Genomic DNA, 15619 nt, shown 5'->3' with positions numbered 1-15619 from the left:
CTATGCAAAGTATATTTAAAGCTGCAGTTCAGTCAATATCCTGCATGTGTGTTTTTTTTAATAAATCGGTTCTGTAGTAAGAAAAAATACTTTTAGCATTTTCTGTTTTTAAAAAAACAACTTTGAAACACCAATTTTCTTGTATTCTATTTTAATAGCCATTTGCTAAGGCACAGCCCCTTCATGTCCTGTCACAAGCCCTGGCACACCCCTTTCTCAGCCCTGCCCTCCCTCTAGCACATGTCAGTGCAGGAGTGCTCATGAATATTCATTAGCTTCCACTGAGACAAAAGCAGAAGAAAAACAGATCCCTTCACTAATTATGTCACGAAATTTCGCCTATCAATACATGGAGAACGAATTGACCTGCAGCTATACAGTTCTTTAGGTAATTAGAGATTGCACACATGAAACTATTGAAGTAAAAAAATAAATTAAAAAAAACGTCTGAACTGCAGTTTTAAATGCGTTTCAGCCCACATTTCGTGAAAAGGCTTTCCATAACTACACTAAGTTGAGCAGCCTAAGGCCCGTAATATAGTGGGTGCGCGCATGCCTGTGCGAATGCTTGTGCACGTGACGCACACTTTTCGTCTGTACGGTCCGTGCTGCTGTGAGCGACAGGTTTACTGAAGGTGTGTGTGTGTGTGTCTCTGTCGGTCATATTTTCGGAGTCTTCCCCCCGATTGCCAGGTTCCACGCTCACTACCGTGCGCGCGGCCCTAGCATACAATGGCTGGCTACCACAGCGAATTATAAGTGCCATGTGCGCCCACTATATTACGGGCCTTAGGCTGCGTCCACGCTGCTGCTGACCGTGCTTGGTGCGGGGTCAGCACAATCAATTTATTTGCTGGCCACGCTCACGCGGCGCAGGCGCTCGTGAGCGTGCAGCCAATCTGCGCCAGTCAGTGTTTTGGTCACGTCCCCACTCAAGCATGAGCACGGTCTGCGGCACAGGGGACGCAGCCTAGGGCACTTAGTGTGTCTGTGTGTCAGGCCCAACAGGATTAGAACCCAAAACCTTTAGCAGCGAGAGCTGAAGCAGCTAGAAAAATAAGCAATTATATTATGACGTAGCTATGTCATGGACTCCCTCGGTGCCGAACCACATGACTTAATGTAGTAGCTACGCCCTTGAGCACCCAAATGGTTAAAAGCTGTAAATGTTTCACCAAACCATACACGTTTTTTTAAGTGAATTCATTTATTTTCAAATGATCTGGTATGGCTTCTTCTAGTGACTTAACATAAAATAAATGTCTCTTAACGACTTGTTTCTTTCCATTGCCTATATAATAACCTGTTTTTGAAGCATGAGGTGTCCCTGCCCCCCATAGAGTTTACAATCTATGGAGATGAAGTGACAGACAAAGGGAGCTGACACAGGGATTCAAACCAGGCTCCGCTGCAGCAGTCTGTTTTCAGAGTCCGTGCCTTTGCTCACTGTGGCACTGCTTCAGCTGTTTATTCATAAAATGTTTGACCAGGAAGTAATACATTGAGTTACCTGGTTTTCATGCATGCCCTGGGTATGCTGACTATATTACTCTTGAGCAACAATGAGTAGTGTAACACACGGGCTAGTTCTTGCCTCCACTGTATATCGGACCACAAAAGATTAAAAAAAAAATATTTGTCCTGTAAATAAAATTTCTGGAACCAGGTGTCCCGTAGCTGAAATTAGCAATGTTCAGCTGTATAGACCCCCACCCCCACCCCACCTACCCACTGTTAAACATTCAACTTGTAATGAAACTTTTTAATTAACTGTCTTCCTCTTTGAAAGCAAGCTAATGTAGTTAGAGATGATCTGGTTTGATTAGTTAATAGTTCTGTTTGGTCACTCTGTGGGCCAGTACATTTATTTTACAACTAAGGATGCATGTACTTTAATCTGTGTAATAGTGTTTTGTTTTGTCCCATATAGTTTAACTTTGTTGGTAAACTTTTGGGTCCACGCGGCAATTCCCTGAAAAGATTACAAGAAGATACACTGACAAAGATGTCCATATTGGGAAAAGGCTCCATGAGAGATAAAGCAAAGGTAAGGAAATCCGTGTCCTAAATGCATCAAGCTTCCTTTCATACATAAATAAAAAGAACACAAGTGAACACTTGGCTTTAAATTATAGTGTACGTTTCATGAGCTGGAGAGGATTAGATCAGGATTCACTTTAGGTCGGGTCTTTTAGAGCCCATTGATGTCTTGGAGAAAATGGAAGATACGATTTCTGCAGGAAAGAAAGTAGTGCCGGCCAAACCTTATACACACCTGTACACACAGAAGCAGCCTGCTGCTGTCTTCTCCTGAAAAGGGAGTGACTAGCTGCATGGAAATATTGTTAGTAAATACTGCTGTCTTGTATGCAGGATATCCGCGTTGAGCTATGAGATCTACTGTATATTTGATTACAGCGTTGCAATCTATTATGATGCAGGTTTAAAAGATCCATATAAATATGGCATTTCATGTTTTAAAAGTTGTTCGAGTCACTATGGAGCCTTTAACGATCTTTCTTAGCCATATGCTTGTTTCAAGTGTGGAAAATGTGTGAAAGGAAAACCAAAGTGAGAGGTGCTGAAAACTGAAAAGACAATGTACCCTTGAGGTGTATAGCCCATGTTAATAATAATACATTATTATTATTATTTCAGCATACGGTAAAAGTTAGCATTTGGACAGCGAGTCTGGTTCACTTAACAGGTAACGGTGGAGATTAGTAAACAATCATAGGAAAATAAATCCTATAAATAAGCAAAGCGTAAAAGCGATAGCCATGGTAGCCTGTAAGGAGGCTGCTATAAGCTAAGCCCTAATATGGTGGTATAATGGGTGACTGAGAATTGTGGGACGTCATGTAGTGGAAGTTGGCAGTAATTTGCAAGGGTTTTATTAGAAGCTTAAATAGAAATTGTGGAATTAAGTAATGTTAAAGGAGGGAGAAAAATAGCTTGAATGTTAGAGGGATCATTCACAGGTAAGATCCAGAGAACTTAAAAACTAGTGCCATCATGTACTGTGATGAGGACTAGGTTCATGGAAACGGGCTTGACAGAATGAGAAGGTTAATACTGTAAACGTGCTTAGTGACACGTTAATATATCAGCACTGCTGAAACGCATTAAATTGGGGTTTACAGAAGCTACATCTTTGATTTCAAGTATGTGCAAACAAATTAGTTAATAGTGTTAGACGCTGACAGTGTATAATGGGTAAGTAGAGGTCCTAAAAAAAGTTTGAATGCTCCAGGTAACATGGCTAACTATCCTCATTTACGTGGAATACGAAATTTTATCATTTGTCAATGTATAGGAGTTATAATAGTAATGTAAACTACTTTTATACCATAGGAAGAAGAACTGAGAAAAAGCGAAGAAGCAAAATACTTCCATCTAAACGATGACCTTCATGTTCTAATTGAAGTATTTGCTCCACCGTCAGAGGCATATGCCAGAATGGGGCATGCACTGGAAGAAATAAAGAAATTTCTTATTCCTGTTAGTACCTCTGGAGTGTTTGATATGATTATTGAATGTTATGTTCTTTATTTGGGGATACACTTTTTTGATTACTTTAAAGCTGAATTTGTCTCATCAGCTACCTAATTTTAAAGCTAGGGCATGAGGTTCTAAAAACATGTTGCACTTTTATTTGCTTTTGTGATACAATAAACCAGATCTTTAATGGTTATTGGTCTGAAGCTGGCAGAGGTTTTTTTTTTATCGCTTTAGGCATAACGGCCCTTAATGGAGCAACCTAAGCAGGCAGTTCAATTTTTTTTTTTTACATAGTTTTGAAGCAGGGTATCTTGGAAGCTGATCCCCATTAATTTCCGCTCTGGACACCCCTGACCCCCTGCTTTCTGACATACAGAAGTCCAAAGGGGGTGCCGTCAAGTTTAATGTTCACGTCACATTGGCTAAAAGGAAGCCACACCAGATGACGTCACATCTTCATATTTGCCCATTGCACACAGGAGCTTTGAAAAATGGCCATTATGTCAACTGAACCAGTGCGGCTGTCTATGTAAGTATCTATGGAAGCAAGGGGTCCTCGGAATGAAATAAAGGGGGGTACAGCTCCGGAGGCCTCTTGCTTCAATTCTAAGTAAAAAAAAAAAAAACAATAAACAGCCTGCATGGGTTGCTCCTTTTTAAGGGCCCTTATGCTTCAAGCAATAAAAAGTTGTGTGCAGAACACGCACATTTTAAGTGAAACTTCTTTCTTTGGCCATTGTTTTGTCACAGATATTGTATATTTTTAATTAAAATGCAAAACACGTCAGTGGCAACGCAATGAAGTTTGACTTAGAACATCTGTTTTAGCTATTTGCACTTAGTATAACTGTGTGTGTGTGTTCCCGCCTCTGGGTGCCTCTGTCTCCCAAACGCAGTCTGGCCGCCACTGCGCATGTGCGGCGAGACCCAGCAGTGGTTTCTTGTGCGAGCGACGGCGTGTGCCTATTAGTATTGATATCACTCGTGTTACATTTTTTTTCGTTACAACGCAAGGGGTTTTCCCCATGAAAACCTTGTAGGCGCCAGCAAAGTAGTTTCATTTCAAAAAACCTCTGCAAGCTTTAGACTAGTAACCATAAACCAGATATTTTATTGCACCACAAAAGCAAATAAAGTGGAAATGTTTTTAGAAAGCAGGGGAGGGGGGGTCGGGGCGGCCACGGCCGGTTTGGATTGCCGCTTTAAATTAGTTATTTTATTAGATTACCTAGCCTTTCATTTTTGACCATTTTAGGATAAAAACTGGATAAAGCGGTGATCAGTACTGGTTTAAAAAATTAACTTAATTCAGAAGCACAAGTAATCCCTTTCTTGGTAAGCGATGAAGTGGCATGTGCCCTTGAATCCTATCTGGGGATGTTGCTTTTAATAGATCCATGTCAATTTGTAATGTCCCTAATAAACATGTTATGTATTCTCATACATTTTGCTTGCATATACATTAAGTTGGTAGACTAGTTTTGCTTGTTATGTTTATTTATTGTCTTCAAACCTAGGATTATAATGATGAAATCCGACATGCACAACTTCAAGAACTCACCTATTTAAATGGTGAATCTGAAGATGCAGAAGTTCCAGTTGTTCGTGGGAAGCCACCTCTTCGTGCACGGGGAGTACCCGTGCCTTCAATGGCCAGGTAAACATTGATCCAGCAATGTATTGCAATGTCTTATTGGGGCAATGGACCTGTACCATTATCTTGATTTTTCAGAAGGGTGTATATTTGAATTCAAAAACAATAGTTAACCCAATTCAGAAATCTGAGTGGTGCTATATCATCACTATTTCCCTAAAAGAACTTCATGCACTTATTTTTTAAATTGCTAAATATTATGGCAGCTGCGACCACTGCAGTCAAAATATTAGGCCATAAGCAATTCACTAAATAGTCTCAAGGGTGCACTACCTCTCTTAACCAAATTGAACCAAATTGAACCAAATATAGCAGCAGGTTTAATAGTTAAAATATTGGGTGTCATAAAAACAAATTTATTTTCTTGTTTTTTACCTTGAGTGGAGGAAATACTTCGCAGGCATACTGTACATTCAATTTTTAAACATCCCCACTGTACAGTAGCATTTGCATTTCTGCATTTGCATTGTTTGTTAAATGTACATGGCAGGATATTCACTTAGTGGTGTCCATTTAATTTTTACTCCATCTACTAGGATGCCGCAAGGGATAACATGGCAATTTCTTATTGACCTGCTGGACCTTTAAACCGCCATATTGCATGCTTGACCTTGAGAGATTTAACTCTGGAAGTACAGGGTCCCCAGAGCTGAAATTAACAATGTTCAGCTCGAACCCCTGCCTTTCCATCAATGTTCCAAAAGTCAGGAGTCCTGCTTTGTTTGAAGTGTATGATCTTCAGTAATACTCCTTAAACACAGTACAATTTCACATTTTCACATAGTTATTTACACTGCTATAATCTTGGATTAATTTAATTTGCAATGCAAACATGAGCCTGAAATGTAATGCACTATTTCAGGGTTTCCCAAACTTTTTTTTCCGTGACACGTTATTTTTTAACTTTTTTTTCGTGACCCACTAAAAAATTTTATCGCCTATACTGGCCTATAGGGCCTGCACAGACACCCGCAGCCACTGACACACGCAGCCACTGACACACGCAGCCACTGACACACGCAGCCACTGACACACGCAGCCACTGACACACGCAGCCACTGACACACGCAGCCACTGACACACGCAGCCACTGACACACGCAGCCACTGACACACGCAGCCACTGACACACGCAGCCACTGACACACGCAGCCACTGACACACGCAGCCACTGACACACGCAGCCACTGACACACGCAGCCACTGACACACGCAGCCACTGACACACGCAGCCACTGACACACGCAGCCACTGACACACGCAGCCACTGACACACGCAGCCACTGACACACGCAGCCACTGACACACGCAGCCACTGACACACGCAGCCACTGACACACGCAGCCACTGACACACGCAGCCACTGACACACGCAGCCACTGACACACGCAGCCACTGACACACGCAGCCACTGACACACGCAGCCACTGACACACGCAGCCACTGACACACGCAGCCACTGACACACGCACGCAGCCACTGACACACGCACGCAGCCACTGACACACACACGCAGCCACTGACACACACACGCAGCCACTGACACACACACGCAGCCACTGACACACACACGCAGCCACTGACACACACACGCAGCCACTGACACACACACGCAGCCACTGACACACACACGCAGCCACTGACACACACACGCAGCCACTGACACACACACGCAGCCACTGACACACACACGCAGCCACTGACACACACACGCAGCCACTGACACACACACGCAGCCACTGACACACACACGCAGCCACTGACACACACACGCAGCCACTGACACACACACGCAGCCACTGACACACACACGCAGCCACTGACACACACACGCAGCCACTGACACACACACGCAGCCACTGACACACACACGCAGCCACTGATACACACACGCAGCCACTGATACACACACGCAGCCACTGATACACACACGCAGCCACTGATACACACACACACACACACACACTGATACACACACACAGACACTGATACACACACACAGACACTGATACACACACACAGACACTGATACACACACACAGACACTGATACACACACACAGACACTGATACACACACACAGACACTGATACACACACACAGACACTGATACACACACACAGACACTGATACACACACACAGACACTGATACACACACACAGACACTGATACACACACACAGACACTGATACACACACACAGACACTGATACACACACACAGACACTGATACACACACACAGACACTGATACACACACACAGACACTGATACACACAGACACTGATACACACAGACACTGATACACACAGACACTGATACACAGACACAGACACTGATACACAGACACAGACACTGATACACAGACACAGACACTGATACACAGACACAGACACTGATACACAGACACAGACACTGATACACAGACACAGACACTGATACACAGACACAGACACTGATACACAGACACAGACACTGATACACAGACACTGATACAGATACACACACACACACACACACGCTCTCCCCTATACGCACACAGACACAAACAGTGAATTACAGGCAACGACGGATGTGAGTGACTGGAGGGGGGGGGGGGCAGGGACACTTGGGTGGGATGGGGGGGGGGGGGGCAGGGACACTTGTGTGGGATGGGGGGGGGCAGGGACACTTGTGTGGGAGGAGAGGGGGCAGGGACACTTGGGTGGGAGGGGGCAGGGACACTTGGGTGGGAGGGGGGTGGGAGGGGGGCAGGCCAGGGACACTTAGGTGGGAGGGGGGCGGGCCAGGGACACTTGGGTGGGAGGCAGTGACTGGGTGGAGTGACTTACCTTGCCGCCGGACGCTTTTCCCTGCTGCCCCTGATATCCCCTGCTGCCCGGGACGGGAGGTGGGCTTGGGGGCTCGGGAGGGGGTGCCACGGGAGGTGAGCTCGGGAAGCTGGCACGGGGAGAAGCGGGCCGCAGTAGGAGCTTGTACTTCCCCCTCTGTCCCACATAACGTGCGGGTCGCAGAGGAGCTGGTACTTTCTCCTCCGTCCCACGTTGGGAGCGGGGGGGAGGAAGGGAGCGGGCCCTGCTTGCCCTGCAAGCGCGCGGGACCACGGGGGGAATTGCCGCCATTTTTTTAAACTTCAGCGGGGGGGAGGGGGGGGCTAGAGACACCGGCCGGACAGCCTTGCTGTGACCCGGCAATTTTGGTGCCGTGGCCCGGTGCCGGGTCGCGACCCACCATTTGGGAAACGCTGCACTATTTCAATGAAAACGTTTGACAGTATACTTGAAGGCTACAGTATATTGAAAATTCTGTACATTCTAAATCGGTTGGGCAATTATTTTTGCTGGGGGGCACTTACATTTCTCAGACCACACACTTAATGCTCCCTGCACCAGCTTCTCCCCCATCACTTACCCTCCCACAATACTCTGATCTTTAACACAGTATTGAAAGTGTCTTGGATCTATTGTGTTTTTTAGCATATAAATGGTACCTTGCAGTAGAAAACCTACATATAAGTACACCTCAAAAAAATGGCTATTATAAATCCTTCATCTACTCTAGGGGTCGTGGAGGAGTACCTCCTTCTGCAGGGGGGCCGAGAGGGGCACCAGCTCTGAGAGGCGTTACCCCAGCAAGGGTATCATGCCCTCGTGGTCGTGGGCATCTAGCTACCAGAGCAAGAGTACCCCCACCAGCAGGCTATCGGCCCCCTCCTCCAGCACAGACCACATATGGAGAATACGTGAGTGTTTTATCTCAATTTAAGCTTTCTTGTTCTGCCTATACTAAACATTTTGAAGTTGGCAGTTGACTCGCTTCCAACGGTCTCTGGTCATCTCAAAATCGTATGAAGTGAATCACTTTAGCTGCTTTCAAAGCTCCTGTAACCTATCCCTTTTTAGTGCTATTTCCATTTTTCCTTAAAGCAAAATGATTTTGTAAGTGCCCTTATTCCTTTCTTTTAAACTAAAGATATATTTTAACATTACTGGTTTGTCGTTTACTTGATGAGATAATATGCAGAATTAAGGTATACAGCATTAAACTTTTATGTTTTAAAGCTTCCAATTGGTTAGTTAAATAGACAAAGGAACTTGGGATGGAAAGGAAAGCTCACAGTGTAAGGCATCCACATTAAATGGAGATACTAGAAAACCTATACCGATTAAAGTCAAAGGGAGAAGGGAGGCGCACTCAAACTATAGCAGTAAAACATCCAAAACAATCAATTGCAGACTGTCAAGAACTTTCATGCCATGCTTGTTAATGTAAGAAGTCTGGCAGATAAAATGGGGATCTTGAAATAATGAGAGCAATATGATATCGTAGGCATTACTGAAACATGGTGTACCTCCTAATTGCAGTGACTTGAGAGTTTTTTTTTTTTCAGAGGTATTGGACAAATACGAGAGGTGGTGGAGCGTTTTGTGTAAAACTATATCTGAAACTTAGAAAGGAAAGCATTTGACTGTACCGGTATTTGTTAAAATGTAGACTCTGTGGATTGATATTTGCAGTCCAGGAAAAGTACAAAAATGTGTTGGGTATTTGTTTTTAGACCACCAAATATTTGTGCGGCTGAGGAAGCCAAGCTACTTTTGCAAATTGTAAAGACAGAAAAACTAGATGTTTTCATTATGGGTGACTTTAATTATTCAGATATCGATGGGAGTAATGAAACCTAAGGTTTTTTGTTTGCCTTCCTCCTAAATATTAATATGAATAATATACTAAAAATGTCAGCCAAAAAAATTTAAATTAACAAAGGTTGAACTCTGGACATTTTTCTCCACCTCATTCACTATGTAATTGTCGTCATGTTGATCTAAGAATTTCTATACGTCACAATGCCATGTCCTACAGTGTTCAGTGACAAACTTCCAGCATTTTCTCAGCTTGAGAAAATTGACTTGTTTCTGCTTTCATTTTACAAATGGTAAATGCTGCTCTAACATTTTATTCAAGGGACGTTACCACTTAAAGTATGCTGGCATGGTATTCTCTATAGTAGTACCATTGATTGCCTTGGACTGCCAAATTTTAGTATCTAATGTTGAATTTTAATGTTTGCATGCATTTGTTCTTGGTTTTTAAAGATAGAGATGGGGGTGGCAGCTTTAACCCTTCAAGGCGAGTGATTCAAATTAAATTAGTTTTTCACCAACTGTTCCTTATCAGAGAAATTGTCACAATCTTTTCCCTAGATAGACTGCACCAATGATAGCAACAGCTGTTACAAAATGTGAGTCTGGAAAGAATATGCATTAGCTGGCTTGAAAAAGCTTGTCAATGAAAGGCTCTTTTTGGAGGTGATTGCTGTGTATATTAAGTGCAATAGATTATCGTCCTAGTTACATGTATGCTCAGCCTTAAATCATTGATTAAACTATTAGTCTAATTATTAATCTTCAGGATCTACCCAGTGCCATTAGTTGTGTATCCTTTTTATGAACGTTACCACTGGAATTTAAAGTAAGGTTTTTTTTTTCTACACCATTGTGACTTAAAGATTTCACTTACAACTGAAAATTCACCACTGACCAACTTCCAATGAAAGCTGATAAAAAACCTTAAATCAACCACCACTTAAATGAAGAAAGGAGAGGGCGAGTCAATGTAATCACTGGAAAAGTGCTGTAGTGTTTACTAGAACAAATGTAGGGGGCAATGCATTAATACATTGATGCACACTGCATCCTTTTAATCTTGCATCTTTGTGTGAATGTTTTGTATCAAGGTCCTTGAGCTATGTGCATTATCTTGCAATTTGGAGAACTTCAGAATCCTTGTTTAAAGAAGCTAAAGACTTCTTTAAAATGACTTGGGTGCTTGATACTTTTATTTTTAATAGGTTGTGTACCTGTTTTGGTGCGTAAAACTTGGGCATTTTCCCCCATAAGCAATGATTCTGCATTGCTTGCTATTTTATTCAACTTTCCTAAACGTCGTTTCCGAAATGTTGGTTTGTTCTACATATAACTTTTGTACCTGTTGTGTTGGAGCTTTTAACTTGCATTTTAAGTGATTTTTTTCACCCGATCGGTTTTTAGAATATGAAGTGTAAATTAAACTTACATCTTGCATCTGTAAACAGAAATAAGTAGAATGTTTTTTTTCTCTCTAGTATTTCAGGCATTTTATTCCTTTTTTTTAATTTTTTATTCTCCAATATGAAACTCATTATTTTCTACTGATTTTGTTTTGTCTAGCTTATTCGCCATTTAAATGTGCATCCCTCCCAGTGGAATCTGATGGGTTAAACCTTTCCCATTGAAAATTTGTTGTATGCTATACGGTGGGTGGTTTTTGTCACTTTTTTTTTTTACCCACCATTACTTAAATGTGTGGTTGAAACCTATTCGAGCTTCGCATTGGCTAACTGGTCTCACACTGAGACCCAAAAGGTTGAAAAAGCTGTCAGTAGGGTTACTGGTTATGCACTTTAACCCAGGCTGTGCTGAAAAGCTGTGTAATGTGGCAGGCATAAGCTTACAGGGGTCCATTTCAAAATGGATTTGAAGCAAAAGGTGACATGGTGCACTACTTTGAATGTAATTTCCCTGAATCCCTTGCTGCAGTGGAAGCACTGTGTTAGAAGATAATGGTGAAAAGCTGGGTTGCGGATCTGTCTGAGACATGTGAATGTGCTCACAAGGAATTTTTTCATTTGCTGTATGCTATACGGTGGATGATTTTTGTCACTTATTTTCCCACCATAACTTAAGGCAGGGGTGCACAAATTGGGAAACGCAAGATTTTTTTGTGGAGGGGCATGGCGGTTACAAAGCCCCAGCACTTCCCCAAAGGCATTTAAAATGTCGGATCGCGTGAGGCCTGCAACTTCACTTGCGACGTGTCGCCATGGCAACCCGGTGTCAACTGACGACGCAGGGTCACATGACGTCGCTTTGCCCGGCAGCTTAATTTGACACCGGAGCCGAACGTAGAAGGGGGAGCAGGAGGAGAATGCAGGGAGAAGTTTGCGCTCCCCTGACTTGATGTCCGGTTGATACATATACCTTGCAATTAACTGATGAGAACCAGTGCTCTGGTCAGTTTTTCCGAAACCACAATCATGGTTTTCAGAAATAGAGATTTCTAGTTAAAAATTGCAGATGTGCAGCAGGAACACAACTACCGCATCCCCCCAGTAAAGCAGATTTACCATAGGGGTCAGATACAGAATAATGGACTCACTGGGCTGCACATGGCTTTTACTTTACTCTGCACAATATGGCTACATCTGCAAACCTTAAATGTTAAGATTAGGAATTGAATTTTAAGAAACGGGTAAGAAGTCTGGCTAGGAGGTCTTGGAACAAGAAAGTCTTCCTAAGCCGTAATCTCATAATGCACAATTCTGCTTTATCTGGTAGTTTTGGTTTCATTGAAATTTCAGGAAAGTGCTACTAAAAATACTTGATGAAATAACCAGCAAAAGCTTTTGGTGTTGGTTTCACAGTACTTTGAAATCACTGGTGCCACATTTAAATAATGGTTTGCAGCCATAAGGGAAGTCTGAAAATGATGTTTAACCTTTACAGGAAATGTAAAGGATGCGATTTCCTGTGAATTGAAATCTTATGCTGCGCTTATAGTGCAGGCTACGGCAACGCGAACGCGTGTTGTCAGCAGTCACCGTTGTAATAGCGATTCCTGTTGATAGTGCGGGCAACCGGGAGGCGTGGCCGGGAGCAGTTGGCCCTCATTGGCTGTACCGCTGACGTCACGTGGCTATCGCTGACTCTCAAATCCTTTGACTACCGGCGATCGCTCTGCAGCGCCGTCGCACCTACTATGGGCATCCGCGACAGACTGCATGCAATTGCTGTGGTGCTGCGTGACGTCGCCGTAGCAGCACTAAGCGCAACCTTATGCATTGCACTGTATTATGTGTTTACAAGACTGCTAGATTAACATCGGGTAACCTATTACAGTATTTCCCTGTTTATATATTTAAGCAAGTTGTTAAAGCATAAATTAAAATAAGACTATATATTTGTCAAGGAATATCTAATTTGAAATAACATTAAATTTACATTTTTCTCTTTTCAGGATTATGATGATGGATATGGCACTGCTTATGACGAACAGAGTTACGACTCTTATGACAATAACTATAATTCACAAGGACAAAGGTAAGACCTAAATTAGACTGTCCCTTAAAGGGACAGCTCTATTTCCTGTTTATTGCTTAGTCTTTGTTTAGTCCCTCGAATGTGGTGCATGTTAAGAACAGCACAAGCTTTTTACTAGAAATTAATTAGTTAACATACAGGATCTAATAAAACATTAGCATAACTGTTATCAGTTTTCTATCAGAGCTGTTGCAATTATAGCTCTGGTGCTCTTGGGATAATACTGAACAATCAATGAAGCCAATGAAGTTCAGTGGAGCACAAGATTGTAAAAGCCCCTGCTGCTTAACTCTGCCTTGAGAATTGCATGTTTTATATTAAGTAATGCAAACATCCAAACTCAAAGGAAATGCACTGTTCTGAAAACAAAATTGTCTACTATTAGAATACAAAATAGAAAAGCAGAATTTCTCTATTTTAAAAACCTTATATTGCAATGTAAAATTCCCCTAAAGGCTTCCTGCTGTTACAGATCTTGTAAGGTTGGCTGTGGAGAAACCCTCATAATGTGGAGATCAGGTTAATTTTAAATGTATGGGGGAGCTCTGCTCATGTGTGAAAGCAAAAACAATATTTATCACCAGAAAAAAAATGGGTGGGGAGTAGGAGAACTGTACATTTGTTTAATAAAACAAACCTTTCAACCATTAACTGAGCTTATGAAGAAACAAACTTTTCTTCCGTTTGTCCCTTAACTACACTTTTCTGGGACAAGTCTAAGGAGGGCTGAAATGGTCTAGGGTTAGGGCCATATCATATTTCCTTAATTTGACTACTGTGCAGGTTCTTTTTTTCTTTGGTAAGACACCTGCTAGTGTTGTGTAGGTTCTAACTCGTGATATTTAATGCTCTGGCCCAATAAATTATTAAATCGTTATTCGGATAAATATGAATTGGCATTTGGTTAAAGCTTTAGTGCAAACCTAAGTGGTGGTTTTGTTCTTGGTTTTAAATATTAGAAGTAGTTGCTCACACACCTTGTTGATTCTTGTGTCCGTTTGAGTCTGTGCATGCATATTTTGTAATCTATTTATTTGATATTTGTTCACACTTACCAGTAAATGTGGGCCGTGCGTCTTCTAGTCTTCCAGAAATTATATATGCAGCCGTTGGTTAATTTGCTTGCAATTTCCTTTTTACTTCTAATGTACAATTCCATCATTTCCATTTTAGTTTTTAAATAGGTTTTACATTTTGCCAGGGTACCAGTTTTAAGGAAACCTGCATATACTGTAGTGCCAACAGTTATTCTAACACAAACCAGTGGCAATTGCCAAAAAGACCTAGGTACACCCAGGTACGTGCTGGATACATGTGATACAAAAAAATTAAGCGCAAATAACACCACTTTAAACAAAAATAGCAATAAACAATTTATATACTGTCCTTAGAGTGCAGCTCCCGATACAGGCCTCAGACCAAATCCAACCAGCAATCGATGATGAAAACAGGTGCGCAAATCTCATCAGGACATGGAAGAAAGGAAATGAAGACACCAAAATAGTGCAATATTGTCAAAACAACAATGTGATCAATGTTGAAGATTCTATAAAATTTGCACTCGCGTATTCAACGTGATATAAGAGCGTTGTGGTTGTTATAAGTTACCAAATTTTTTATCCAGATGCATACTCCGGATCAACACCAATAATGTTCCATACGAAAGGAAGGGAAATCCACATACAGAGAAGAAAAAGCAAAATAGTATAATACTGCTTTTAATATTAAAAACACGAAGTATTCCACTTACATAAGTGTCTTTGTTGTAGACATTTAGACCACCCTGGGTCATATAGATAGATAACACTCCACACAGCTACAGTATCTGCTCCACGGCCATCTCAGCATGCACTGGGCTGGTGGTGTAGTCTTCTTCTCTAAATGTCGCCAGCAAAGTTCCACTCAGTAATCCACGACTTCACCCATCGCGCATTTCTACTTAAGTCTTCCTCAGGGGCTAATCTAACATCCTGCAGTGTTTCCCTTCCTTAAATTGCCCGCCGCATTCAATCCTAATTGCGGCGCGCTATGTTTGACGTCATCACGTCCAACGTCACGTAACGTGTCATCGCGTATATTTGCATATTCTCGCGCTTTTAACACTCTGTATAACAGCGATTTCGGCTGTAACACAGCCATCCCATGGGCAATCTACATCCACATACACATCCCTGATAGCCAAGCACATTAAAGTCACAGTGTATCCATGTGTTAACATTCATAAAATTATTATTTCATTGTATAATATATGCTCGAAAAGATAACGTCTATTTTTTATGAATGTTAAAACAACATATATGATTGTTATGTCCTTGTTCCCAATTCTATA

General features: G+C 42.1%; 1 protein-coding gene across 4 annotated transcripts in view; it reads left to right on the top strand.

Annotated features, from left to right (window-relative positions):
* The window catches only part of KHDRBS3 (KH RNA binding domain containing, signal transduction associated 3), a 90061-nt gene that overhangs the window by 39785 nt on the left and 34657 nt on the right, over nt 1–15619 (top strand). For all 4 annotated transcript variants that reach the window (XR_012791687.1, XR_012791693.1, XR_012791699.1 and 1 more), the window contains exons 3-7: nt 1931–2047; nt 3355–3501; nt 5019–5158; nt 8714–8894; nt 13208–13290. Coding sequence is in view for 1 of the 4 variants with exons in the window: in XM_075581822.1 (XP_075437937.1) it covers nt 1931–2047; nt 3355–3501; nt 5019–5158; nt 8714–8894; nt 13208–13290 (668 nt within the window). In the remaining 3 variants the exon portion in view is untranslated. The remainder of the gene's footprint in view (nt 1–1930; nt 2048–3354; nt 3502–5018; nt 5159–8713; nt 8895–13207; nt 13291–15619) is intronic.

Source organism: Ascaphus truei, chromosome 2, assembly GCF_040206685.1.
Source record: "Ascaphus truei isolate aAscTru1 chromosome 2, aAscTru1.hap1, whole genome shotgun sequence".
Classification (NCBI taxonomy): Eukaryota; Metazoa; Chordata; class Amphibia; order Anura; family Ascaphidae; genus Ascaphus; species Ascaphus truei.
The sequence above is the reverse complement of the archived record's forward strand: the minus strand, read 5'-3'. Positions and strand labels throughout refer to the sequence as shown.